We start from the raw sequence: 25,196 nt of genomic DNA, 5'->3' as shown, positions 1-25,196 counted from the left end.
CTAACTTTGTCATTGTTGTTCAACTGTTCTAGCTGAACAAGCATTATGACGTAATAGGTGACATGGTTGAGTAAATTTGAGGTCTCTCGGGTTACATCTAGGTTGAAATATTCGAGGTTTGTTTTGCGAATGCATGCGTAACAATCAACTTATTGTTCTTGACAATCAAGTTAAAAAAGACAATCAGATTCTGATTCAGTTTAATTGTTGTTAATAACAATAAGATGACAATGGAATCATAATTGTCCGATTGTTCAATTGTTGCGAATTTAAAGAATTTTAACTTTTTTGGGCGTAGAAAATTAGGCAGACTGCCAAAAATTTAACAAATTTCTAAAATTAGTTCGATTCTAATTATTAAGTTAATTAATCAAATCAATTAATTTAAATTTAAAAGTAAATTTAAGTTTAAATCTCGGAGTGATAAAAAGTTGAGTTAAGCGCAAATTAGTTTAGAAATAATATTTTTAAAGTCAGTCTGGTTCCAAATAAAGTTTTAAAAACCTCACATGAATAACTGACATATGTTTAATATGTTCGTCAACCACATGTTGCACTTGTTTAATTAATCGTGGTTAGTCATGTTCAGGTTGTGAGTTCGGGTTGGATTTAATTTTGGGGTCATAAGAATTTTATTAAGATTTTCTGAGTTTTGCGTTTAGTTGTTTAAAACATAAATTTAATTTTTAAAGATTTAAAGTTAGATCAAAAAATAATAAATGTACAAAACAGATTTAAAATTGTTTTTAAATATATATACTGTATAATTGTATTTTCACAGATTTTAGTGTTTTTAAAAGAAAGGTTTTTATAAATGATTATGTAAAGCGAATTAAAATGGGAAATAAATCTCGGTTTACAAGTTTTCGGATTTTATTTTTATGTGTTTTTTGTCACTTTTTATTGCAAGTATTTGCCCAGGATGAAGGTAAGTTTATACGTGAAGATTTTAATAAAAAGTTGACATTATTTTAACTTTATTGTTTTTAATCTAAATATCACCTAACTTTTAACAACCCCATCACAACTCTTCCCATTTGTTAAATGGGGCTGTTAATGTTAACAGGAAAGTTGAAAGATACAAACAAACAAAATATTTGATCTTATAAAAGTTTTGTAAAATTTTGGACTACATGTTGAAAAATATAAATCTGTTTGTGGTGTTTAAAACATTTCTCACCTGTAAAAGTTATAGAGCACCACAAATAGAAAGATAATTAACCAGAAGAAGGGGGCTCTAATTTTTCTTGTACATAACTCTCCCAAGCCATATCTCTCAATTTCTTCACTATCTTGACTCTCCAAAGTACTTACGAAAAATCATAAATAGCTTAAACACGTCCCAAACTGCACACTCTCATCTGATAAATTAAGGGGTTGGTGGTGGTTAAAAATAGCACTTACAAAAACAGACATCTTACCAGCATAAGCAGCTCTTTCTGCTAATAACAACACATACAAAATAAAATAGGAATTCTAATCACTATAAGTGACATAATTCGTGTACTTAATAGTCTCTTGGGTGGAGTTATGACTTCAGAAATTTTAGTGTTAACTTGCCCCAATTTACATTTCAGATTGTTCGAAGGTGATTTGTCCGGAGCCTCTGATTTGTCGCTTCCCTAAAACTCCGATCGAGATTCCAGACCAAAATAACAAATGTTGCAAGAAGCTTGTCTGCAGTAAGTCACAAGTTTTAACTTGATTAAACTTTAATGAAAAGCTAAAAGTATTTTTAATCGGACAATTGTCAACTATTACCACGTTTGGCCGATGGAGTAAAATGTATTTAAATGTTGGCTTTTAGAATATAAACAAAAATATCTTTTTTATTAGTAAATACTCGTAGGTTTGCCCAAAATCATAATTTTTAAAGTTTTGAAACTAAAAATAAATAAGGAACTTGTTGTAGTTGTTAAATAATTCACTGGTTTGCATAAGAAGGATATAAATAATTAACTTTTTGTAGATTGTTCCTTATTATTAACATAATTGTTAAGTAAACTTTAATAAGTTACTGTTAATTAGGTCACATGATTCAGTTCTTTTTAATACCTTTTAATTAAATTAACATTCTATCATTCTATATTGATTTTGTATCTGGTATTTATTTAATTTGATCACTTTAGTTTTTGTAGATTGACTTTCAACTTGTAATATTTGGTTTAAAAATACTTAAATGTTGATGATTGTTTTAATTTTAAGTCTATTATATAAATATTTTGGTTGTGGTAAGTTTAAAAAATTGTTTTTTTTTGCGCCGCTTGATTTGAAAGTAAACTCACTTTGTTTATTCAGATTTGTTTGTTTTAGAATAAAATTCACGCTCCATTAAAGTGATGTTTGTTTACCTCCAACTTTTGAGTGGTTTAATTTTTTTACTAAACTGTGGTTGTTGCTGGACTTCGTGTTTTGTTGTAGTTAGAAATAATGAAATTTGATCCTGGTTTGCTTGGGGTAAACCTGTATAATATCAACCACTAGCCTTTGTTTAAACTGAAAAGGAATGCTGCTGGTTTTAACAAGTTTTGTGCCTAATTTTTGAAGCATTTTTTGTTAAGTTCCTGTTTTTAAAGCTTATTTGGTAATGTATGTAAAAATGAAGTAGTAATTTTAACTTGTGCATTTTTTTAATTTGTTGGATTTGTAAGAGTGTTTTAAGTGATATTTTTTACACAGAATTATTTAGGATTTATTGCAAATTCTTGTGTATTTTTGCGCATAATATTTTTTGATTGGTCACTAAATGAAAACAAACCTAGTTTGCAATGGAAAGCGTTTTTAATGCCGGCTATTTAAGAAAAAATTCCTAAAATTGAATAAAACGCCGGTCATTGAAACTTGAATGTAGGTCAAAATGGCCATTCACTTCCTATGTGATGTCATAATGTGATGTCATGATTGATTCTGGTTGCGGAAACGCTGTCGAAAATAATTTCTGTTTATTTCTTGCAGTGGAACTTCTTTTTATAATTTCTGTGATTTTGTCGACACTTGAAATCTAATTTTGAAAATTTTAAGTTTTGTGGGCTTGAAAGTTAATTAAAAGTTGTTAATTTGTTTTGCTTTTAACAAATATTGAGTTAAAGTTTATACTACTGCCAACAAAAAACTTATATTTTTGTACATATAATTTGCTAGATAATTATATGTACAAACCTTTTTTTAATTATGTTAAAACTTATAACATTTTGATAAATGGTTAATTTAAATTTTGTTTCCATTTTGTAAAAATTGTTTTTATATTTTTCAAAAAAGTTGTTTTTGTAGCTCTTATGTGTAATGGAGCACAACACAAATATATTTGTATGTTGGGGATAGTTATTTGGTTAAAAGTTTAAACTTTATTACAATAAAAAGGTTTTAACTTTATATTTTTAATATTATTATGAGTTTTTTTAACAGTTGAATTTAAACTAAAATAACTTAAATTACATAAAACATTTAAACCACTTTTGTTTTTAAACCAAATCTCAATATTAAAATTTAAAGAATAATAAACACCAAGAATAGCTAAAGTTACTTTACTATCTGGTTAGGGTCTACTTAATGCAATACCTTAATTGTCTAGAAAATAATTAAAATTATTTTTGTTCAGTTAAAATATACTTTTACGACCCTTTTTACATTAGGTGCTAAAAAAAAAAGTTTGTTTATGACTCACTTAAGGTCATTGTCTTGTCACAAACCCTTCGCACATGATTGTAAAGTGAAGTGTGGTGACTAAACTAAACAAATAAAACTAACATTTGTGGTTACATTTTAAAATATGTTTTACATGAAACCAAAAAGATTATTTATAAGTTGATAATTAGAATCATGTTATTTCTAGATTTTGAGTCACTTAAGGACATATTGTATGGACTAAATGTCGTGTAATAAGTAGGAAAAAGCACATCCTGTTTTACCAATATGTTTCTTTTCTCCCATGCATTTAGTCTTAAGTTTTTAAAATCATTTTTGAAAAGGTTATACATAACTACGTCTTTATTTCTCTTGTATTTATCATGTACATTTAAATGGATGTTTTAATGAAATGTGTAGGCCTAATTAAATATTTCATTCATTAAGTAACTTCTCCCTCATACAAACATATTTTTTATTAGGTTTCAATAAAGTTTTTTTATTTGTTTGAATTTAAATTATTTAACTGTTATATAAATATTACCCATAACAAGGGAGTTTACTTTTTAAGTTAAATTAGGTTCCTTATTTGCATATTATGCAATCTGCAAAGTTGTTGGAATTTTTCTGTGTCTAAAATTAAACCTTGATTAACTTATCATGGCAGTTTAGTTTAACTTTGTTTATATTAATGTTAAATTAATGTCACGTTTTTAAAGTTATTGTTGTGATATGTCCTATTATGGATTCATTATAACTCGGCAAATAAAAGTTATTATTTTGCTTTCACATTAAGGTTTACAAATACAATTACTAAATTGTCGTTTTTTGTCACATGAAAATCAAAATGTTTAAAGTCTAATTATTTTATTTTAATTATATCTACATGTCCTAACCTTAATTAGTTAACTATTTACTAAGAAATAAGCATAATAGTTTGTGTTATTTTATTAACCACAACTTTTCCCCAGCTTGCAAAGGAACAAAATCTCGAACTTCGATGCAGTCAAGTCCAAGCGCTCAGTTCAAGCAATTAAGAGATCGTTACACTAATTGCACTTCAGTCGATGGCAACCTTGAACTAGTGGGGATCTCCAACAGAAGATTAGTTGACTTTACCAAGGTAACAGTTTTTTTATTGGGTTTTAAAAGAAAATTAACTCATATGCCTAAATATAAACATTTTTCTTATCTCACACATAAATGAAAAACCAGACTAGTTTTGGTTATGTCTAAGAAATGCCAATTTAAAATAGATTATCAATACTTAATTGGATAGTGCAAATTAGGTCAAGATTTTCAACTTAGGTTAAAGAATTTGAAATACATAGTTTATCTATATCAAATAAAATCATGTTTTTTAAAAAGTAATAAAAAATGTTGCACTAAGGGCAAAAACAAGTAATATATAAATAAACATTATAATTTTAGAAATAAGGTTTTAACCAAATTTAAATGTTAAATCATTTTAACTCGGCCACAAGTTTTTCTAAAATCAACAAAAGTTTTATTGAATCAACTTTCAGTTGTTTGATTAACACTTCATTTCTATGATGTTATAATTGTATCAAGTCTTGATCAGTTAAAATTTGTTATAAATATTTACATAAAAGGATTATTAAAAATCAGTAATAATTTTTACAACTTCAGTTTTCAGTTAAAATAGTTTTACTACATTATTATTTTAAATTAAAAGTTCATTGTTTTTGTTTTTTTTATTTGTCTCCAATGAAATCATAAATACTGTTTATCCTCAGCACATTGAGGAAGTGTCGGGTTATGTTTTGATCCACCACATGTACGTCAACTTCATTAATTTATCCTCGTTACGCTTGATTCGAGGCCACACCAAGTTCGACTCAAACGTGAAACGGAGCATCTGTGGGGAGAACGAAACCTCTAAAAATGATTTAAACACGGCAACCCTGTATAGTTTGTACGTTTCCCAAAACTTTATCGGATCCAAGGCCCGGTCAAGTTTGAAGGAGATTTGGCTTTCCAACTTAGCTGGTGAGAGTTTGTGTTCAATATTTTGTTAATTTAAAGATTTGTTAAAGTTAGTAAGGCAATCTAGTAAATGAATTTTTATTCCTCATGTTTTTCTTGTATTTAAAAATGGATTTTGTTTTAAGCTAAATTTGTTTTATTTTAACAACCTAGAAACGGTAATCATTAATTTTTGTTTTTATTGACAAATCAATATATTCAATAAATTATTTTTTAAAAAGAATTCGTTTCTGCTTTTTTTATTATTGATTTAAGCTGTTGTTTTTAAGGAATATTGTTCCTTAATTTATTTAAAAGCACAGATTTTAAATTTAAAAAACAATTTTTTTTTTAGAAATCTCAAGCGGAAACGTATTTTTTGGCCACAACGATTTTCTTTGTTTTATTGACTCAATAATCTGGAAATCTGAGATATTTGTTCACAAGAGTCTTCAATCTGTCACAATTAACTCAACTGGAACTAATTGTAAGTGATTATGATGTCATAAATAGTTTATTTATATTTAAATAAACTTTAAAATTAACTTTAATTGAAGTGACTAAAATGCTTCAGTTAGAAATAATTGAAAGTCCTGGGTTTAGTCCTCACTGCTGCCATTGTTGGATCATAATAAAGCGACTGATAACTTCTGCCAAAAAACTCCCTGACCCAATATATGGCATTCTTCATTGCCATAACTTGAGAAAGGGTTACCAGCAGTTATAACTAGGCTATGTAGTTAACCATATTGAGTTACATCTAAAGCTGCACTAATTACAACCCATATATTCCACTAACAACTTACAATTATATCACAAACAGGTACACAAAGATGTCCAGCAGGTTGCGTCAACCCAAACATCGATAAAACTATTCCAAGAGGCAATGAATCTCACTGCTGGGGAAGCACCACTCAGTTTTGTCAGACAAGTAAGTATTGTGATGTCATTAAGGGATGTGTTGATATTTTAAATCAAATGTTGGACCTTTTCCTTTACTTTTAGTAACTAAGACCTCGTGTTTAACCGCATGCACTGAACGATGTAACTCAGAGGGAAATTGTTGCAGTGAATCCTGCGCTGGGGGTTGTTACCAGAATGGAAGGAACTGTTACGTAAGTTGTTGTTACTACCTTTATTTTGCTCTTCATATTATGTGGTGTTTATATAAATTGTAACCTGTTTAAATAAGTAAAGTTTAACTAAGAAACACTTACCTCCCTATGACATCACAACCTATTATGACATCACAACTTATTATGACATCACAACCTGTTATGACATCACAACTTATTATGACAGGCATGCAAGAGGTTTAATGACAACGGGAAATGTGTCCAGGAGTGTCCGTCTGGGATAACGATAGATCCGAGCGAGCAATCGACGACGAAGACCGAGGAAAAGTTTCAGTTTGCGAGATATTGTGTTTCCGAGTGCCCACGTGAGTTGTTGTAGGAGATTTATAATTTAATGTTGTTGTGCACATGAGTTGTGTGTTGTTTTATTTAACAAGTGAATAATAAAGACGAATGTTATAGTAATTAAAGCCTAACAATATTTTTGTGCAGCCAATCGGCCGCAAACTGACAAATTCTGTCAGATTTACTGCATGGAAGGGACTTTTGATTACGAGAACAATGTTTGTACAACTTGCAAAGACGGAGAGTGTAACAATAGTAAGTACTTTAGATAGTAAACACTTTTATTTAAAAACAGGATTTTCATTTTATTAGCGCATACTCAGCTATCTAGGTCATATTATTAAGTTTTATTATTTTTTAGTTTGTTATGGTCTTGATGTGGACATTGGACCGCTAAAAGATGACAAAGAAATTAATTCCAAGAACATTCACAATTTCAACAAAAACTGTACCATTATTGAGGGGAACCTTTTCTTTAGAAAAGCCACTTTTTTTGGGTAAATATGATGTCATAATCACCATGTCATTATAATTGGTGTGATGTCATAAACATGTCATTATAATTGGTTTATTGTTTGTTATTATTGGCTTAGAATGTCACGACTAGGTGTGTGGTTGACAAGTTAATTTTTTTAACATTTTTATAAGTTAACATTAGTCATTGTAAGGTATGTGGCCTAATGGTAAATTATGTCCTGTTGTATGATGTCATAACAAATTGTCTGTGATGTCATAGATTTGAAGAAGCAGGGAACGGGTATGTAAAGATTGCCTGGCCAAAGATTTTTGGTTTCAGCAATTTTTACGGCGCAAATTTTTGCATGAATATTTTGGCTAAAAAGGTTAAAATTATTGAAAGCTTTTAAGTTGCAAACTTTTTACTTTGTTCAGGTCTTAATGTGAATATTTTGCTTGTAATATAAATATTGTGCTGGCCTTTTTTATTTTGCTGATATTTTATTATTTTTGCTGATTTTTAATCTAAGCTCACTAGGATAAATTTTGATTTCCATTTTTTTGCCTTTTTCATAGATTTTAGTTATTAAAACTGAGCTAAATGTAAACATATTTAAAAGTAATCCACCTCATAATCTGCTTAAACTTTAAATGTTTCTTACTTTAAATTTAGTGACAAATACTGTGATGTTGACCCCCTTAATGAGGAAGAAATGTTCAGTGTGTTTGAGAATGTTGAAGAAATCACTGGCTATCTTGCGTTTGAATATTGGATATTTGAAAACATTTGTATGTTTAAGTAAGTGGAAAGATTTTTTATTTTTAACTTGTGACCAAATCATTGTGTGAATGATTTTAATTTTATGATTATAGTATTTGATATATAATCAATTTAGTTGCTCTAAAAAAGTAGGTACTTTTAGTAGAAACTTTTACCTAATAATTATTTATTTATTAAAATGTTATGTTATTCAGAAATTTGAAACGAATTCGTGGTAAGGAATTAAGAGCTGAGAAATATAGTTTAACGGTTTACACAGATTCCAAACAACTTCGTGAATTATGTTTTAATTCCTTGGAGACTATAGATAACGGTAAGTGAAGATAACTAATTCACTTTCATTGATTTAATGAATATTTTATAAATTTTACCTGAGGTTGTAGGTGTCACATCTTTTAACATTAATATTTAATGTAAGGTTGGATTTAAAGTTACTTTAATGTACGGTTGAAATAAATTAAATATTTAATAGTTTGTAAAATTGTTCCTCACAACTTGACACAATTTAATATTTAAGAAAATGTTGTTAATTTAAGTTTTGAAATAGCAACTTTTTAAATTGTTTGAAAAGCAACTTTAAATTAATTTGAGATTTATTAAAACCAATTTAGATTCAAAATGTGTACATTACTAAGATTTTAAAATGTGACCATTTGTTTTAAAGTAGCCAATTATTTATGTAATTTTATTATAAGAAAAATTGTTGTCGGCCCACTTTAAACTTTAATTCCATATTCCACCCAACCTTGTAGGTGGGATCGCAATAGTTGGTAACGCTGAGTTGTGCTTTGCCCAATTACTTAACTGGCACTCGATAATCAAGCCACTTGGTGGCAGTATTTACCACGATGCGCTCAGATTAAATAAACAGTTTTCTTGTCGTAAGTCACCTGGGGGCTCAACCACTTTACTTTAACCTTAAACCTTGGTGGTTTTGAGCAAGAATTAATTTTATTTTTTATAATTTTGGGGATAAATTATTTAATTTAAGACTAACCAGTTTTCGTAATCAACTAACTTTTTATTATTTTGTTGGTGTAAATTTTGTGATGATTAAAGTACACAAAATATATTGCCATATTGTTACCCCATCCCTTATTATGATGTCACTTAAATTTTGACGAGGTATTGTGATGTCATAGGGGGTGTACATATAGCAAATAATGAGTTCTTGTGTCTGGTTGACAAGATTCCCTGGAACAATATTACGAGTGATTTGACAGATATCGACATTTTAGACAATAAACTATATTCTCAATGCGGTAACCACTTTTTGTTGTCATGGTCGCCACTTTTTGTTGATTATTTTGTCAGTCGCCACTTTTTATGTTGATTATTTTGTCGGTAAACACTTTTTTGTTGATTATTTTGTCGGTAGACACTTTTTGTTCCACAGCTTTGTGCAATTTTTTGTTGATTTTATTTTTTTTTATTTTATGATTTTGGTTTCAGTTTAAATATATCAAGAGGAAGTGTACCAAATACAGAACAGAATCCAACTTTAAAATAACTGATCATTTAAAATATTTTTACTTTAAACTAACTCTGATGGTTGTTGTTTTCGTTTGCATGCAGGGCACTTGAGTATTTCACAAAATCCTAATCTTTGTTACGTTGACACCATTCACTGGGACCCCATGCTGAAATCTGATAAAAACCAGCGAGTATTCTCTGAGGATAATAATTTTAATTGTATCGGGGGTAAGATAAACAACAACAACACCTTTTATATCAAAATAATGACCACAAAACTTTTGCATGGCTTGTTTTCATTTTATGTCTTAAGTTATTTTTATTTTCATATATTTTAGAAAATATCGTAAAAGTATTTCTAACATTAGGAAATTAATTTTGTGTAAAAATTAAAAATCTAAACAAACTTTATTGAATTTTTTACTGATTTTTTATTTTGTAAAATAACAATGTTTATTGTTTGTAACAATTCAGCTCCTTGTAACCCCAATTGTGTTCAAGCGGAAGGTTGTTGGGGTCGGGGTAACGAGCAGTGTCTGAAGTGCAACAACTTTACCGACCAAACCAATTCTGATGGGGACTTGACCCCAGAGTGGGTGAGGGATAACATCACTGGGGCAGTTTACCCTGGGGAGACGGTGACAAAATGTGTAGTTAAGTGTGACTCAAGGAAAGGGTAAGAAAAAAGTTTTTATGTTAAGCAAAACATTTTTTGTAGGACCTTTTCTACCTAGTCTCAAGTTGCCTTTGCCAGTTTTGAAATATTATTAATTATAATTGCCCAGTAATTAAGCTGCTGATTAAGTGCTGGCTCAGCAGGAGTTTATACTGTTTATAGCACCTTACTTAAGTGCGCTACTGCATGAGAGCAGTGGGGATTAAACCCACGACCACATGTGGTGTAGCAAGTATTCTTACCACTACACCATGCTGCTGGTTTACTATATCTATATGACTTATTAATCTAAGTAATGTAATTATCAATATTGTATATGTAACACAATAGACAATACGTAAGTAACATAGACATCATAAATTTTAGAGTTTATGGCGCAGCAAACAACACGTGCCAACCATGCAACAAACATTGTTTTGACACGTGTGACGGCCCCCTCGCCACCAACTGTACAAGGTATTAAAACTTTTAATCAGGAAACTTTAACACTGTTGTATTTAATTTATCCTCTATTTTAACTTTAACCACTCCTTACAGTTGTTTGAACTTTACCATGTACGGGGAATGTGTTGAAAGTTGTCCCGAGGATCATTACGAAGGTAACGACACCTGTCTCCCCTGCAGTCCAAACTGCATCGACGGAGGGTGAGTACTTTATTCTCACGAGACTTAAAATTATTTTTAATGTAGTTATGGAATATTTTTTTTGCAAATTGTTATTTTTATTTATCCTTGATGTGGAAGAGTCGAATTCACGACCTAAACATAGCAATCATTTCCCCGACCCAGCCTTGAGTTGACTTTGGTAGTTTGGGATATTATTAATTATAATTGACTGATAATTAGGCTTTTAAGATACACTTTTTTTAATTTTAACCTACATATTGCTATTAAATTGTAATTGCCATTTTTGTCTACATTTCATCATTTTATATTTACTTTTAAACGTCAAATAAATCAAATATTGAAAAATGTTCGGAAATTGTAGTTAAATAAAATCATTGTTGTAATTTTATTGTTATAGTTTCTTAAATAAATAAATGAACAAAGTTTAATATTTAATTAAATAATCCGAAAGGATAAAAGTATCCGAAAATTTTACTTTTTAAAAATAAATTTTAATATTTCACATTCCTTATTAACATATTATTTACTAACAATACACTTTTATGACATCATAGATGCAAGGGACCAGCTGATAGTTTTAGTTTGGATGGTTGTGTGGCTTGCCATCTTTCCAATGTTTCTGACCTTTATACGGTGAGTTTAACTAATTTTAATTAATTATGACAGAATATGTTTTTTTTGGGATATATCTTTATCCTCGATGTGAAAAGATCGAATGCGCAAACTAAACATAGAGTAACATATGTTACTCCGACCCAGTCTCGAGTTAACTTTGGTAGTTTCGGATATTATAGATTATAATTGCCCGATAATTACGCTGCTGATTAAGTGCTGGCTCAGCAGAAGTTCATACCATTTATAGCGCCTTACTCAAGGGCGCTACAGCATGAGAGTAAGGGGGATTGAATCCACGACCTCGTGTGTGGTGTAGTTAGTGTTCTAACAACTTCACAATGCTGCTGATATTTTAATTACCTTTATTAACTTACAATTCTTTCATTTATTTATTAAAAAAATACGATTTTTTTCACTAAATGCAGTTTTATAAAAATTGTAATGTTTGGAAAGTATTGCTATAATGGCCCTATAATGATGTCATAATAGGGTCACACTTGACTTAACAACAACAAAATAATAACCCAAACTTTATTGTTAACAAATTTGTTTTGTGACATCATAATATCTTAACTATCTAAACAGTGTTGTCAGGATATTAGTTTGTTTTGTTAAGAGAAGTGGTTTTATTGAAATAATTTGACAGCCCTGAAAGTTGGTCACGCTTAATTGGCTTTGTTAACTTTTTTGCTGACCTTGCAAAATTTTATTGACATGAAAGTCGTTTTTCTTTAACTTTTTTAAATAAAGTAAATTTAATAAATCAAAAAATGCCAAATTAACTAAATATACAAATTAATATAGGTATATGTATAGATGTATGTCAAATTGCCTGCAAATAAATAACATTGCTTTTATTGATTAATTAACATCGGCAAATATAAGAGTTGTGACCATATTACGACAATTAAAATGCTGGTTTTTTACAAAAAAATTTGTTTGAAGTTTGATGGTCATTAATTAAGTTTATTTGTTAATTGAATAATTAATATTTTTTTTAAATTTAATTTAGTACCGAGGTTCCCAATGTCAAGTTTGTTTGTCTAAACTTTTGATAGAATGTCCACTAGGGTGCACTGCCATCAATAAAACCTTGGATTTCAAGTGCTACGTTCTACCTGAGTAAGTCACTATAATAATTTAGTGGAAATTAAAATAAATTTTTAAAAATTATTTTGTTAAAAATTCTTAAGTGAATCAACTTTAACAAAAAAAATTCTGTATTCCAATATTTAAATAATAAATTATTTAATTATGATGTCACAGGAAAGATTACACAGTGGTCATTGTTCTTATTTGTCTGCTTGTGGTTGTCTTGGGGATCTTTTTAATCTGGAAATTCAACAAACATCGGAAAACAATCCAACAAATGAGACAGGCTATCGGAGAAACTGTGGTCGGAGAGGTATTTTGATTTATCCTCAATGTTGGCGACTTTATTTAAATTTTAATGCTATGTTGAGTTAGTAAAGTACTAGGACACATGGAAGTAGTGGAAATCGATTCTGGAATATTATGTGCTATGGCGCCCCTAACCTTTTACATTTTAGGAAATACTTTAACCAACTATAAAAATTTTGTTAAAAATTACTGGCAACCCTGTTATTTAATGCTTTGGAAACTCTATTTTTTAGAATGTTGTTGTGGAGAACGAGACAATGCCACTGACACCTAGTGGTGCAACCCCGAACCAAGCCCAGCTTCGGATCGTGAAAGAAAATGAGTTGGTGACAGGGAAGTTGTTGGGCAGTGGTGCTTTTGGGACGGTGTTTAAAGCAATTTGGACCCCAATTCATATCCAGGTAGAACTTTCAATGATGTTAGTGAAACTCTGCCTAGTGAAACTCTGCTTAGTGAAACTCTGCTTAGTGAAACTCTGCTTAGTGAAACTCTGCTTAGTGAAACTCTGCTTAGTCAAACTCTGCTTAGTCAAACTCTGCTTAGTCAAACTCTGCTTAGTGAAACTCTGCTTAGTCAAACTCTGCTTAGTAAAACTCTGCTTAGTAAAACTCTGCTTAGTGAAACTCTGCTTAGTCAAACTCTGCTTAGTGAAACTCTGCTTAGTGAAACTCTGCTTAATGAAACTCTGCTTAGTCAAACTCTGCTTAGTGAAACTCTGCTTAGTCAAACTCTGCTTAGTGAAACTCTGCCTAGTGAAACTCTGCTTAGTAAAACTCTGCTTAGTGAAACTCTGCTTAGTAAAACTCTGCTTAGTGAAACTCTGCTTAGTGAAACTCTGCTAAGTAAAACTCTGCTTAGTGAAACTCTGCTTAGTCAAACTCTGCTTAGTGAAACTCTGCCTAGTGAAACTCTGCTTAGTAAAACTCTGCTTAGTGAAACTCTGCTTAGTAAAACTCTGCTTAGTGAAACTCTGCTTAGTGAAACTCTGCTAAGTAAAACTCTGCTTAGTGAAACTCTGCTTAGTCAAACTCTGCTTAGTAAAACTCTGCTTAGTGAAACTCTGCTTAGTAAAACTCTGCTTAGTGAAACTCTGCTTAGTAAAACTCTGCTTAGTGAAACTCTGCTTAGTGAAACTCTGCTTAGTAAAACTCTGCTTAGTAAAACTCTGCTTAGTGAAACTCTGCTTAGTGAAACTCTGCTTAGTGAAACTCTGCTTAGTGAAACTCTGCTTAGTAAAACTCTGCTTAGTGAAACTCTGCTTGTATTTATCCTAATTCTGGTCAATTTTAATCATTTCTATCTTGGTTTATTTTTTTTTGTTTAATCAGGGGGAAAAAGTGAAAATCGCGGTCGCCGTCAAAACTTTAAAAACTCCTGAAGAAATGACAAAAGAAGCGAACAATGAAATTATGGACGTAAGTTGAACTATATGTCTGCATTTTTTGATTTGGCGGATACTAGTAAATTTGTTATCACTTCCCTTTGTTGCATGTAACAATAAATGATTATGACATCACAGGAGGCTTATATGATGGCATCTGTGGACTGCATCTACCTGGTAAGATTACTCGGAGTTTGCATGACCGAACATGTTAGTCTAATCACTCAACTGATGCCACTCGGTAGCTTACTTGAGTACGTAAAAGATGTTGACAACCACTCAAGTATCCATTCAAGACAACTTCTGACTTGGTGTTCCCAGATTGCTAAGGTAAGATTTTGTGAAATTATTTGTCAAAGGTTTTGTAACAAATGGGGAATTATAAAATAAAGTTGATGCCTTTAAACTTAACCAAGATTCAACATAAGTTCCTTAAGGGGATTGGTTTTTTTGATTTTTTTGTCAGGTAAGGGTGCGGTTTGGTACGTGTTTAAGCAATCTGTAAACACAGGGCTTAAAGGCTATTAGTGTGGCATTGGTGCGACTCGAACCCGAAACCTTTGGGCTTGTAATCTGATGTCATGACCTGTTCAATACACTACTCGACAAATTTATCAAAACTTTTGCTAATTTTGTGTTTTACTTCCACTAAGGGTATGCAATATTTGGAGGAAAAACATCTGGTACATCGAGATCTTGCTGCTCGAAATGTCCTCGTTAAGACGCCAAACCATGTGAAAATAACCGACTTTGGACTCGCCAAGTTGTTGGACATCAAGGAGGATGTTTACCAGGCTGAGGGGGGGAAGGTAACCATGACAACTGATTCTGCAATCTTATGTTAACTCAATAAATAGTTTTATCTTATTAATTTTGTGCACAATCTCATATTTTTTTAAGCTTCCGATCAAATGGTTAGCTATCGAATGCATCACCGAACGCAAGTTTTCCCATCTCTCCGATGTTTGGGCATTTGGGGTCACATGCTGGGAGGTCATGACCTTTGGGTCACGACCCTATGAGGTAGGCAGTGTTTTTAATAAAAGTGACAACAAAACTAGTTTATTTACAAACTAACACTGACATGATTATGACATCACAGGGAGTGAGGGCAGTGGAAGTTTTGTCGTTATTGGAACGAGGTGAAAGATTACCCCAACCTTCGATTGCAACCATTGATGTTTACATGGTCCTCATTAAATGTAAGTTTACATGGTTGTTACATGGTTGTTTCATGGTTGTTACATGGTCCTCATTAAATGTAAGTTTACATGGTTGTTTCATGGTTACTAATAATGGTTGTTATTAAATGTAAGTTTTCATGGTTGTTTCATGGTTACTAATAATGGTTGATATTAAATGTAAGTTTACATGGTTGTTTCATGTTTGTTTCATGGTTGTTACATGGTTGTTTCATGGTCCTCATTAAATGTAAGTTTACATGGTTGTTTCATGGTTACTAATAATGGTTGATATTAAATGTAAGTTTACATGGTTATTCACATGGTTATTTACATGGTTGTTTCATGGTTGTTACATGATTACAATTAAAGGTAACTTAATCACAAATATTTAAAGGTTGGATGGTTGATCGTTCAAGTCGACCTTCTTTTGCGAACCTCGTCGAAGAATTCTCAAAGATGGCGTCCGATCCTCCTAGATACATCGTTATGCAGGTTTGTAATTTAATAACTTATGGAATAAATAATTTTATTTCTTAAATCTTTTGAGTATTTTGTTTCGTTCTGGTACTTCGTCAAAACCTTATATAACTGGTTTAATTGTGACATCACACAGGAAAACTCGTCATGCTTGATGAGTCCGAACGCAGTCGATGAAGCAAAGTTTTTCCGAGATCTTCTTGAGGACGAGAAAATTGATGACCACTTGATGGCAGAAGAGCCTGACCAATATTTGCTTTTCAATAATAACAAGGTGGGAAACACTGGAATTGTTCGAAACATTTTTTTAATTTAAAAAACTATTCAGGGAAACACTTTTTAATTTTTCAAAATATTCAGGGAAACACTTTTTAATTTTTCAAAATATTCAGGGAAACACTTACACTTTTATGTCTCCCGTAAACTCATTTTCAAGCGAAAAAGTAAGCAGGGCTTCCAAATAATTTAGTTAGGAATGGCAAAATGCTTGTAGAGTAGCTTAATGGGCAATAATTTGGAAACACTAAATAATTTAAAAGATAAAATCTAACTTGTTGGTGTAAACTAATGTTGTTGAGGTGGCTTCAAGTAAACTTAATCAGCTTTGTAGTTTGCTTTTAATTTGAATGAATTTGTCTAATAAGCATGCATATAAGAAATTAAAATCACATTAAATATTTAATTTCAATCTCATGTATCTTTGTTAAAGTAAAATCAATTTAAAAAAATTAATTATTGGTAAATCTTAGATTGTAATTTTAGTTTGTTTAAATATTTTTTTGTATATTGTAAGCATTTAATTTTTGTTGTGGTGAAATGTAATTAATATTTTAATTAATTAACACAGCCTGAGTACGAGAACGATATCCACGCGAACCACTCCGACCACCATCCCAGATTGTTCTCCAGAAACACTCCGTCAGCGTTGCCCCAGGAATCAACATCTTCAACATTAAGTGAGCATCAAACCATCATGCTTTTATTGTTTGGAAACGCTGAAGTATTTTTTAGTTCAATTGTCGTTAAAATCTGGCACTAATTAATTGTAATTAACACCAAATCAAGATTTCAATTTTTGGAATATTTTCAGGCCAACGAAATGGGGAATCGCCTCCTGTGAGCCCGGACGATGTTTTTGCAGAGCAGAAAAGATATGAGACCCAAAATCTAATCAGTAAGTTTTAAGGTTTTACCTAAAATTCTGTACTTGTGATCATTCTGTGTACATGATTTATATTTCTGCAGTTTTTAATTTTTGTTTTGAAATGTTGAATTTTTTCCACTATATATATGGCACAATAAACATTCAAACATTTTTATGACATCACAGATCCAGGAGGACAAAGAAAGGATTCAGAGGAGACGCAGAGGTACACAGATGAGCCAACCAACAAACCGAGACCGCATCACAGTAAGATTAAAGATTTTGTTTCAAAACTAAAATTGTGAATTTTTTAAAAACTTTATTTCATCTTTCAGGCAACAGTTTCCGCAAGGAAGAAGAGAAACCGTTCATGTACGACCACGATGAATATCTGGTTCCGACCCCCAGCAAAACAATGCCAGGTACTTTCCCTAATGGGACTTTTAATTATAACAATTATAAACTTAATTATAATTTATTAAACATTAAAATACCCAACTTTAAATATTTTTTTATTTTGTATTGGGTGAACATTGCATGCAAGAAAATAACTTTTTTTTAATTAATAATATTTTTTTAATTAATAATAAGTAAACTATAACAAGTTTTATTTTATCATAAAACTTTTTTTTGATTTAATATTACTAATTTTATCTTTATTTTTTAAATTTCAATGAATTAAAACTTAGAACAATAGTTAGGGTAGCTAAAACTTTTTGATTAAGCTTACCTACTTTATTTGGCAACAATTTTAGTTTTTTACTGTTTTTCCAACTTAATCATCATTTTGTTTACTTACTTTGTTTTTACTTAAAATTTATTTTTTTGCACTTTTTAGATCATGTTTAACTTTCAACTTATTCTTATTTGCACAAAATTAACATTTTGTTCACTTAATAAATTTAAACAATTACTGTAGAACTTCTTTCCACTTAGTTTAGTAACACTTTGCATCCAAGTTTCCACTCTAAGTTAAAATTAGTCTTCAGTTTAACCTGCACTTACAACACATCTTCCACTCAACCTTGTTTCTGTTTGCACCAAATGTTCAGTTGTTTAGTTTGCATAGTTTAGTTTGCATGGCATGAACGACCTTGTCTATTTTCTAACAGTTTACTTTGACCTTCAACCAGGCCCCTCCACATCTTCGCTTGAAAATCAAACTTACGTCGATAATCTCGGACCAAAAGCTTCAGATCCAGGGTTTGTGATGTCATAATAATTGTCAGTAATTTGGTGGTGTCATAATTAATTAATTAACAAACTAAAAATTTATGATTCAAAATTATAGGAAAAAATATTAAAAAAATATTTAATTTAAGGTACGCCCCTTTATCATCACTTGGAGGTCACAGCAAAGGTCACCGAGAGTTGAGTGACATCGGGGAGAATCCAGAGTACGTGAACAATGATGCCCCCGTGTGGTTGAACAATGAGGAATATTTCGCGACAGACTCTGGGATCGGTGAAGATTCACAATCCCTGCGCTCCCGAGGAACCACTAGGGGTCCTCGTTCACAGTCGTACGATGAAGGAGATCGGCTCATTTCGGTTAAAAACAACAATGTAGCTTACCATCCTCATAGTAGGAACAATGGTGGTAACCATGGCAACTTGTGGTCTGTGTCTTCCAGCGAGTCCAACGGCCAGGTTGCTATGGACAACCCCGAGTACATGATCTTGCAAAACTCTTCAAATAATAACGGAAACCCTGCAGTTTGATGATGTCATCAATAATACTGAAGATATGCCTGAATGGTTCCAGGGTTTCCGCCAAGAAAAAAGTGGAGAAATTTTGTTTTTTGCATGACTGTGCCATAATTAAACGGCAACGCTTGTAAATATTTTGTGCCAAAAATAAACTGGCAACCCTGCAGTATATACTACCTTCAACATGAACACGATACGAACAAAATGGTACAATCCATTGTTTGTGATGTCACACTGTTGTTATAACAATGCAAATTTGATTGTAACAATGAGAACGTTGTTAACAAGGTGTAAATCAACATAGTTCAAAATCCTAATATTTATACTTAAATAGTACAAACATTTATTAATATTTAATAATAATAGTACAAAAAATAATCAAAATATTTTCTTATGTAACTTTTATAAACTTTGTAAAACATCGAGAAAATGCTTTGAATAATTTAAAAAAGTTTTTTTCTTGCGCTAGTGTAATAAATTTTATTAAGCAACAAAAAGATAAATAATCACCAAGTTTAAATATTGTTGTATAAATGGTATTGGTCCTTTTTACTGAATACCATTTTACCACATTAACTTTTCCCAAAAAGGTAACAACATTACGTAGAAATTAAAGAGGGAGGGCTGGGGTATAATTTAAAACTATTGTCAGAAAAATGCATTTTTCGGGCATATTTTATTTGGTAAACGGGTTTTGGTAAGATGTCAGAAAACCAGTGTTCACTTACACTTAATTATATTCAACTAAGTTTATGATAAAAACAAAATTAAGTAATCTCAAATCAAAGATAAATTTTAGGTCACTTAAAAAGTTACAAGTTTGTAGTTATTGTGACATTTAAACTCGACTTTCATAAACATAAAGCAGCCCTCTAGTTATATTAACATTATAGATCAACATCATTAAATAAATAAATACAAGAATCAACATCGGGGACAATAACGCCGTTGTTTTCTTCACAAAGGGAAGCACTGAAACATTTGTGATGTCATAATTAGGTATGAATTTCAAATTTGAATTATTGTGTTTATGACATCATACTTACCACTGTAACCAAGGAAAGTTATATAGACGTAGTAACCGATGGCAACCAACCAAAAAGTGTTTCCAACTAGAGTGGAGATAAACCAACCTCGGTCGATCAATGCTGAAAAAACAGGGTTTCCAATAAATATACAGGTGACAATAATTAAAAATAATCACACATTTTAAATAGAAAACAGTTTAAGTTTTATTCCAATTAAAATAGCTTTTAATATTTAAGACTCTTACGATTTATGAAGAAAAGTTGAAGACAATGAAGGATCATTAGGACGGGAAAGAAAGCGTTTAAGTGAACATCGAAGGCATAGGCCCACTCAATATCCTGGCCCACTCTGGATACTAGAACAAGGTATTTGTTGCAAACAAACCTAAAACAATGGGGCATTGTTACATGCTGGTAATAACAAGTAATGCAGTGTTTTAATGGCATAGTGTGGTGATTAGAATGCTTGGCTTCAATACATAAGGTACCAGGTTAAGTTTCCACTGCTTCCATGCTATAGTGCCATCAAATCAGTATTATAAATGGGATGTACTCTTGAGCCATAAACTAAATGCCAAAAAAAACATAAACCACTAAAAAATGTTTTTTAACAGAATAAAATTAAACAAGCCTACCACATAATAGTTGCAATGATAATTCCTACAGCGATGCAGTCAATAAACACAACACAAAGCAACAACTTGAAGGTTCGTAACACCGACAACCTCATCACAAAACCAAATCCAATCGAAGTGGCTGCAAGGGTAAAATATTTTAAGTTAATTTAGTTTGTTTTACAAAGTAGATCTTAACACCATGGTGTTAGAATCTTATGTTTACGCAAAAAGTTTGAGTTAATACAACCTACCACAAAAGCATAAACTCAACAAAACGAGGAATGCAGGATCATCTCGTGCAAACTGGTTTTTGGTTTCTAAATAAAAATTTTAATCCTTTAAAAACAAATCATTTTTTTCACAACAAAACTTTAAAATATTTCTTACGTTTTCTGTATTGGAAATTTCGATACCTAAAAAGGAAATTTATTAAATTATTGATATTATAATTTAAAAAGGTTTGTAATTTAATAATGGTTGAACTTAGTGGTTCTTACACTTTCTGTGGTGATATAAGCAAGTGTGTCATCTGCCAGAATGCAAACTCAAAATCCATCTGCCGGAATCGTAACAACCTCCGCAAATATTTTCTTGTTTTTTCACTTGCAGTTCCACTACAATAATCAACAAAAGTATAAATTGTCTAAATTATTAAAAAAAAATTATTTATATATTAAAGGTGTCATTCACAAAATTGGGGTTATAACTAAAATATGACCAGTGTGTAAATGGACGAAATTTTGTTAATTAAACTTTACCCCAACTATACAACCACAGTTTTATGGTTTTTGTTGATGTATATTTCTGAATGAGAATTTAACTTAGAATACTTAAGAATGACCCAGTCATCAATGATTGAGTTAAAGATAATTGTTACACTTAAAAACAACACACCAATGTTTACCATTTATTGGACCTTGCATCCCCGACATTATAAGCAAAATCGTTGCTCCGTACGCTTCGATTTGTTCTCGTTGATGAAGCGAAAGAATAAACAGAACTAGGGGGTGAAGCGTAAGACATTCTTAATTCTGGAACAAAAATGTTGAAGTTTTAAAGAAATTGGTACATTTTTTATTGAAGCAAATATCCCTAGGTTAAGAAGTTCAATAATCTCCTGTTTTAATTTAAAACTGACTTGAGCTGTCCAACAACACCACTTAACTTAAAGACAAGTTATCATAACCTACAACGTAGCCGAGTGGTTACGTTAACCTTACTCTGAGACTTAAGGTTTCGAGTTTAATTACAACAGACTCTGTTCAGCTGATATTTGATGCAACTGTTATGACGTCATATCGACAACGTAAACAAAGCCACATGACGTCATATATTTTTCGCAATGTTTAGTTTGTGATATTAAAATTTAAAATTAACATCTTTATATAAATTTTTATTAAAAAAACATATTTATTTTATTTTTAATGTTAAAATAATTGAGCTTTTAGGTAGTGAGGATAAACTTTTTTTAATTGAAGTCAACCGTGTCAAAGGACCACTACTGGCGCTATTTTGCATACATTCGTCATTCATTTTTTTTAATTAACTTTGTTTTATTTCGCGTGCGAGTAAAAAACTAAAATGAAATAGAATTAAAATTAGATTTAAAAGTGACGAGCTTATCTACGTTAATATGAAAATGCTTTTAGTCTTTTAACACCTCAACTAAAAGGCTTCTACTAACTGACTAATGGGTCTTAAAAATGTTTCACAAAGATAGAAAAAAACACAAATATTTAACAAAAAAATTATTTTTTTTATTGTACTTTATTAACTGTAATATTCAAATACCCTTGCAGGAAACTAAACATTTAAAATGAATGTTTTTATTAATTTATTGGATTTTTCTTCAAAACCAATTTATTTGGATTCCAACAAAGTTTCCATTCAAGATTTGAGGCAAAAGATATTCAACGATGACAAAGTTGATTGTTACTTCACTAAAGATGGACAATACCTGCTTAAAGATGATTTATTACATCACAATGACATCATCACCCCCACATTAAGGCTAAGAGGGGGTAAAGGTGGGTTTGGGTCGATGTTACGAGCGATGGGGTCACAAATCGAAAAGACAACAAACAGGTCAACACTTTTATTTTAAACAAAACTTATTTTTGTGTTAGAAAATTTAGGATTAACTTTAAGGATAAATAAGTGAAGTCCAGGGTTTGATTCCCTCTGCTGGCATGTTGTAGCATCCTTAAATAAGACCTATGGTCCAGGGTTTGATTCCCACCGCTGGCATGTTGTAGCAATCTTGAGTAAGACCTGTGGTCCAGGGTTTGATTCCTGCTGCTGGCATGTTGTAGCATCCTTAAATAAGACCTGTGGTCCTAGGTTTGATTCCTACTGCTGGCGTATTGTAGCATCCTTATATTAGACCTAAGGTCCTGGGTTTGATTCCAACTGCTGGCATGTTGTAGCATCCTTAAGAAAGACCTAAGTTTAATTCCCACTGCTTGCATGTTGTAGCATCCTTAAATAAGACCTAAGATTCTGGGTTTGATTTCCACTGCTGACATGTTGTAGCATTCTTAAATAAGACCTAAGGTCCTGGGTTCGATTTTTACTGTTGGCATGTTGTAGCTCTTTTTTAACCAAATGTTTGCAATTACCAAATTTTAGTTAAGCCCAAAAGCCATTTAATTAAAAATGCAAAAATGCCTAGGATTAATTTGAAAATGAAATTAACACTAAAGAACAAATTGCGAACTTAATATTATCCTTAAACTATTCTTAATTTTTATTGAAAACTTTTTAGGGAGGCGTGTCGTGATTTAAGCGGTCGTCGGATGAGGGATGTAAACAACGAGAAGAAGATGGGAGAGTGGATCAAGAAGAAACAAGAGCAAGAGGAAGAGAGGGAGAAAAACAGGTTTGTGATGTCATAACTAAGTAAGGTGATGATGTATGTGATATCATAACTTTGTGTAATGTCAAAACCGTTTGTGATGTCATAACTAATTAAGATGACGATATGTGTAATGTCATAACTGTGTGTAATGTCATAACTGTGTGTAATGGTAAGTTGATGATAATTTTATACCAGGTTCATATTAGGTTGCCCATAAACATTATTTTATGTTACTCTAGGTTGGTTTGGTCATAGATATTAACAGTTGTTATGCTAACAGGATTGCAAAACTAGAGCGGCAGTTGGAACGACCGAAACATTTTTTCAACGATCCAAGTTATGAGAAAAGTTTGGAGACGACCTCCGAGAATGTGGATGATGCTTTGAAGTCAGGCTTGATCGCACACAAAAGGAGCCAATCAGGAGTCAGGTAGTTAAACTGTTATAGATAACTGGGATCAGTATGGATACCACCTTTAAACTTGTTACTTGAATATTGTAGAGGAGACCCACTTGCTAAGAAGAGCAAGATTGGATGGTTGGGGGAGGAAGATTCATCTGATAGTGATGATGATGATGCCATTCTACTATCTTCTAATGAACCAACAACATCACAGTCATCTTCTAATAAGGCTATGACATCACAATCATCTTCCAATGAACCTTTAACATCACAATCTAATTGTAATGAACCTATGACATCACAATCTAATTGTAATGAACCTATGACATCACAATCTAATTGTAATGAACCTATGACATCACAATCTAATTGTAATGAACCTATGACATTACAATCTAATTCTAATGAACCCATGACATCACAATCTAATTCTAATGAACCTATGACATCACAATCCAATTCTAATAAACCTATGACATCACAGTCATCTTTTAATAAACCCATGACATCACAATGAACAACAACTATAACCTTTAAATATAAACATTTCGACAAAAATTTAAAGTAAGACTAAATTTAAATTTGGTTAAACTTTTGTTAGGTAGAATTGTAATCTGAATATTGCGGTATATAGCAACATGTTGTTGCTGTTCACAATAAAAAACAGTTACGTTTGCTCATTCAATATTTGTTTATGTGCGCAATGTGGTAGTTGAACATTTATGAGACAAAACTTTGTGCCCTGTTGTGTAGGAATTGATTTAATATGCGCTTTAATCTGTAGTGTATGAAGTAAAATAAATGTTAAACATTTCGTTGCAGTTAATTTAACTTTAGGATAACTTTAATTAACAAATCTTTAACGATTACTGTTTTAAATAAGATTATAACTTTAAATTAAAGTCAAATTAAACTAAAGTTTTTGTTTCAGTTAAGAAAATTTAAAAATGGTAGACATAGTTGACTTACAGGTTAAACCTACAGGAAGTTTTAATTTGAGATTAGAAGGTCGACCTGCAATTATAATAGCCAGTGCTGCAGCATTATCTGGGGCCGCTTATGTTGCTTTAAGACTTGAACATCGGCCGTTCTGGAGGGGGGTGTTGGACGAAATTGTTAATAAACTGGATGCTGGCATTGAGTACCTTGGTCTAGGCTCGTTGGTTGTTAGAGTTTGCACCAAGAACCAGGAAGCTTCTGATCAGTTTATGTTCGATTATAGTTCAAAGTCGATGCTTGAAAGATTAAACAAACATCTTTCCCAGTATCCAGGTGATGACGACATCGGAAAGTTTGAATCCGTTGTCATTACGAAGTATTCGAAAGTTTCGCTGA

At 31.4% G+C, this 25,196-nt stretch overlaps 3 protein-coding genes across 6 annotated transcripts; 2 read left to right on the top strand and 1 right to left on the bottom strand.

Annotated features, from left to right (window-relative positions):
- Positions 1–785: 785 nt before the first annotated feature.
- Positions 786–19,470, top strand: LOC145741259 (epidermal growth factor receptor-like). Of its 4 annotated transcripts, none has more exons than XM_082558816.1 (35): positions 786–928; positions 1,578–1,682; positions 4,596–4,747; positions 5,382–5,634; positions 5,966–6,097; positions 6,434–6,541; positions 6,616–6,725; positions 6,913–7,051; positions 7,179–7,286; positions 7,393–7,528; positions 7,768–7,788; positions 8,161–8,286; positions 8,463–8,581; positions 9,844–9,969; positions 10,216–10,417; positions 10,784–10,873; positions 10,955–11,062; positions 11,599–11,677; positions 12,672–12,781; positions 12,926–13,064; positions 13,294–13,461; positions 14,389–14,475; positions 14,580–14,771; positions 15,095–15,250; positions 15,342–15,464; positions 15,544–15,643; positions 16,020–16,117; positions 16,239–16,376; positions 16,495–16,545; positions 16,950–17,058; positions 17,193–17,276; positions 17,433–17,513; positions 17,582–17,668; positions 18,380–18,449; positions 18,569–19,470. In XM_082558816.1, exons 1-35 carry the CDS (start codon positions 838–840, stop codon positions 18,966–18,968), a joined length of 4,398 nt encoding a protein of 1,465 aa, XP_082414942.1. In that variant the 5' UTR covers positions 786–837; the 3' UTR covers positions 18,969–19,470. The 4 variants fall into 4 exon arrangements, with proteins under 4 accessions (XP_082414942.1, XP_082414943.1, XP_082414944.1 ...); XM_082558817.1 differs by lacking the exon at positions 9,844–9,969 and adding an exon at positions 9,411–9,530; XM_082558818.1 differs by lacking the exon at positions 7,768–7,788.
- On the bottom strand, positions 19,278–21,873 carry LOC145741260 (protein unc-50 homolog A-like). Its single transcript, XM_082558820.1, has 8 exons — positions 21,506–21,873; positions 21,099–21,215; positions 20,989–21,014; positions 20,853–20,918; positions 20,620–20,740; positions 20,230–20,369; positions 20,003–20,104; positions 19,278–19,928 (listed from the first exon to the last, which is right to left on the bottom strand). The coding sequence occupies exons 1-8, from the start codon at positions 21,622–21,624 to the stop codon at positions 19,795–19,797; spliced, it is 825 nt and encodes a 274-aa protein (XP_082414946.1). The 5' UTR covers positions 21,625–21,873; the 3' UTR covers positions 19,278–19,794.
- Positions 21,874–22,405: 532 nt separating this feature from the next.
- LOC145742883 (splicing regulator SDE2-like) lies at positions 22,406–24,379 on the top strand. The gene is made up of 4 exons (XM_082560715.1): positions 22,406–22,686; positions 23,366–23,479; positions 23,739–23,888; positions 23,961–24,379. Exons 1-4 carry the CDS (start codon positions 22,418–22,420, stop codon positions 24,376–24,378), a joined length of 951 nt encoding a protein of 316 aa, XP_082416841.1. The 5' UTR covers positions 22,406–22,417; the 3' UTR covers position 24,379.
- The last annotated feature ends 817 nt before the right edge of the window (positions 24,380–25,196 follow it).

The sequence above is a fragment of the Corella eumyota genome, chromosome 2 (assembly GCF_963082875.1).
Source record: "Corella eumyota chromosome 2, kaCorEumy4.1, whole genome shotgun sequence".
Lineage (NCBI taxonomy): Eukaryota > Metazoa > Chordata > Ascidiacea > Phlebobranchia > Corellidae > Corella > Corella eumyota.
Note: the sequence above shows the minus strand (reverse complement) of the source record. Positions and strands in the feature narration are given on the sequence as shown.

Excerpts from the sequence above, each read along its gene's own strand:
- LOC145742883 (XM_082560715.1), top strand. The coding sequence starts at position 22,418 with ATGAATGTTTTTATTAATTTATTGGATTTTTCTTCAAAACCAATTTAT. Across the intron at positions 22,687-23,365 it reads ATCGAAAAGACAACAAACAG|GGAGGCGTGTCGTGATTTAA; the intron begins GTCAACACTTTT and ends AAAACTTTTTAG. Across the intron at positions 23,889-23,960 it reads AGGAGCCAATCAGGAGTCAG|AGGAGACCCACTTGCTAAGA; the intron begins GTAGTTAAACTG and ends TGAATATTGTAG.
- LOC145741259 (XM_082558816.1), top strand. The coding sequence starts at position 838 with ATGGGAAATAAATCTCGGTTTACAAGTTTTCGGATTTTATTTTTATGT. Across the intron at positions 8,287-8,462 it reads GAAAACATTTGTATGTTTAA|AAATTTGAAACGAATTCGTG; the intron begins GTAAGTGGAAAG and ends TATGTTATTCAG. Across the intron at positions 17,669-18,379 it reads CCCCAGCAAAACAATGCCAG|GCCCCTCCACATCTTCGCTT; the intron begins GTACTTTCCCTA and ends ACCTTCAACCAG.
- LOC145741260 (XM_082558820.1), bottom strand. The coding sequence starts at position 21,624 with ATGTCTTACGCTTCACCCCCTAGTTCTGTTTATTCTTTCGCTTCATCA. Across the intron at positions 20,741-20,852 it reads GTTGAGTTTATGCTTTTGTG|CCACTTCGATTGGATTTGGT; the intron begins GTAGGTTGTATT and ends TTACCCTTGCAG. Across the intron at positions 19,929-20,002 it reads AACTTTCCTTGGTTACAGTG|TGCTTCCCTTTGTGAAGAAA; the intron begins GTAAGTATGATG and ends CAAATGTTTCAG.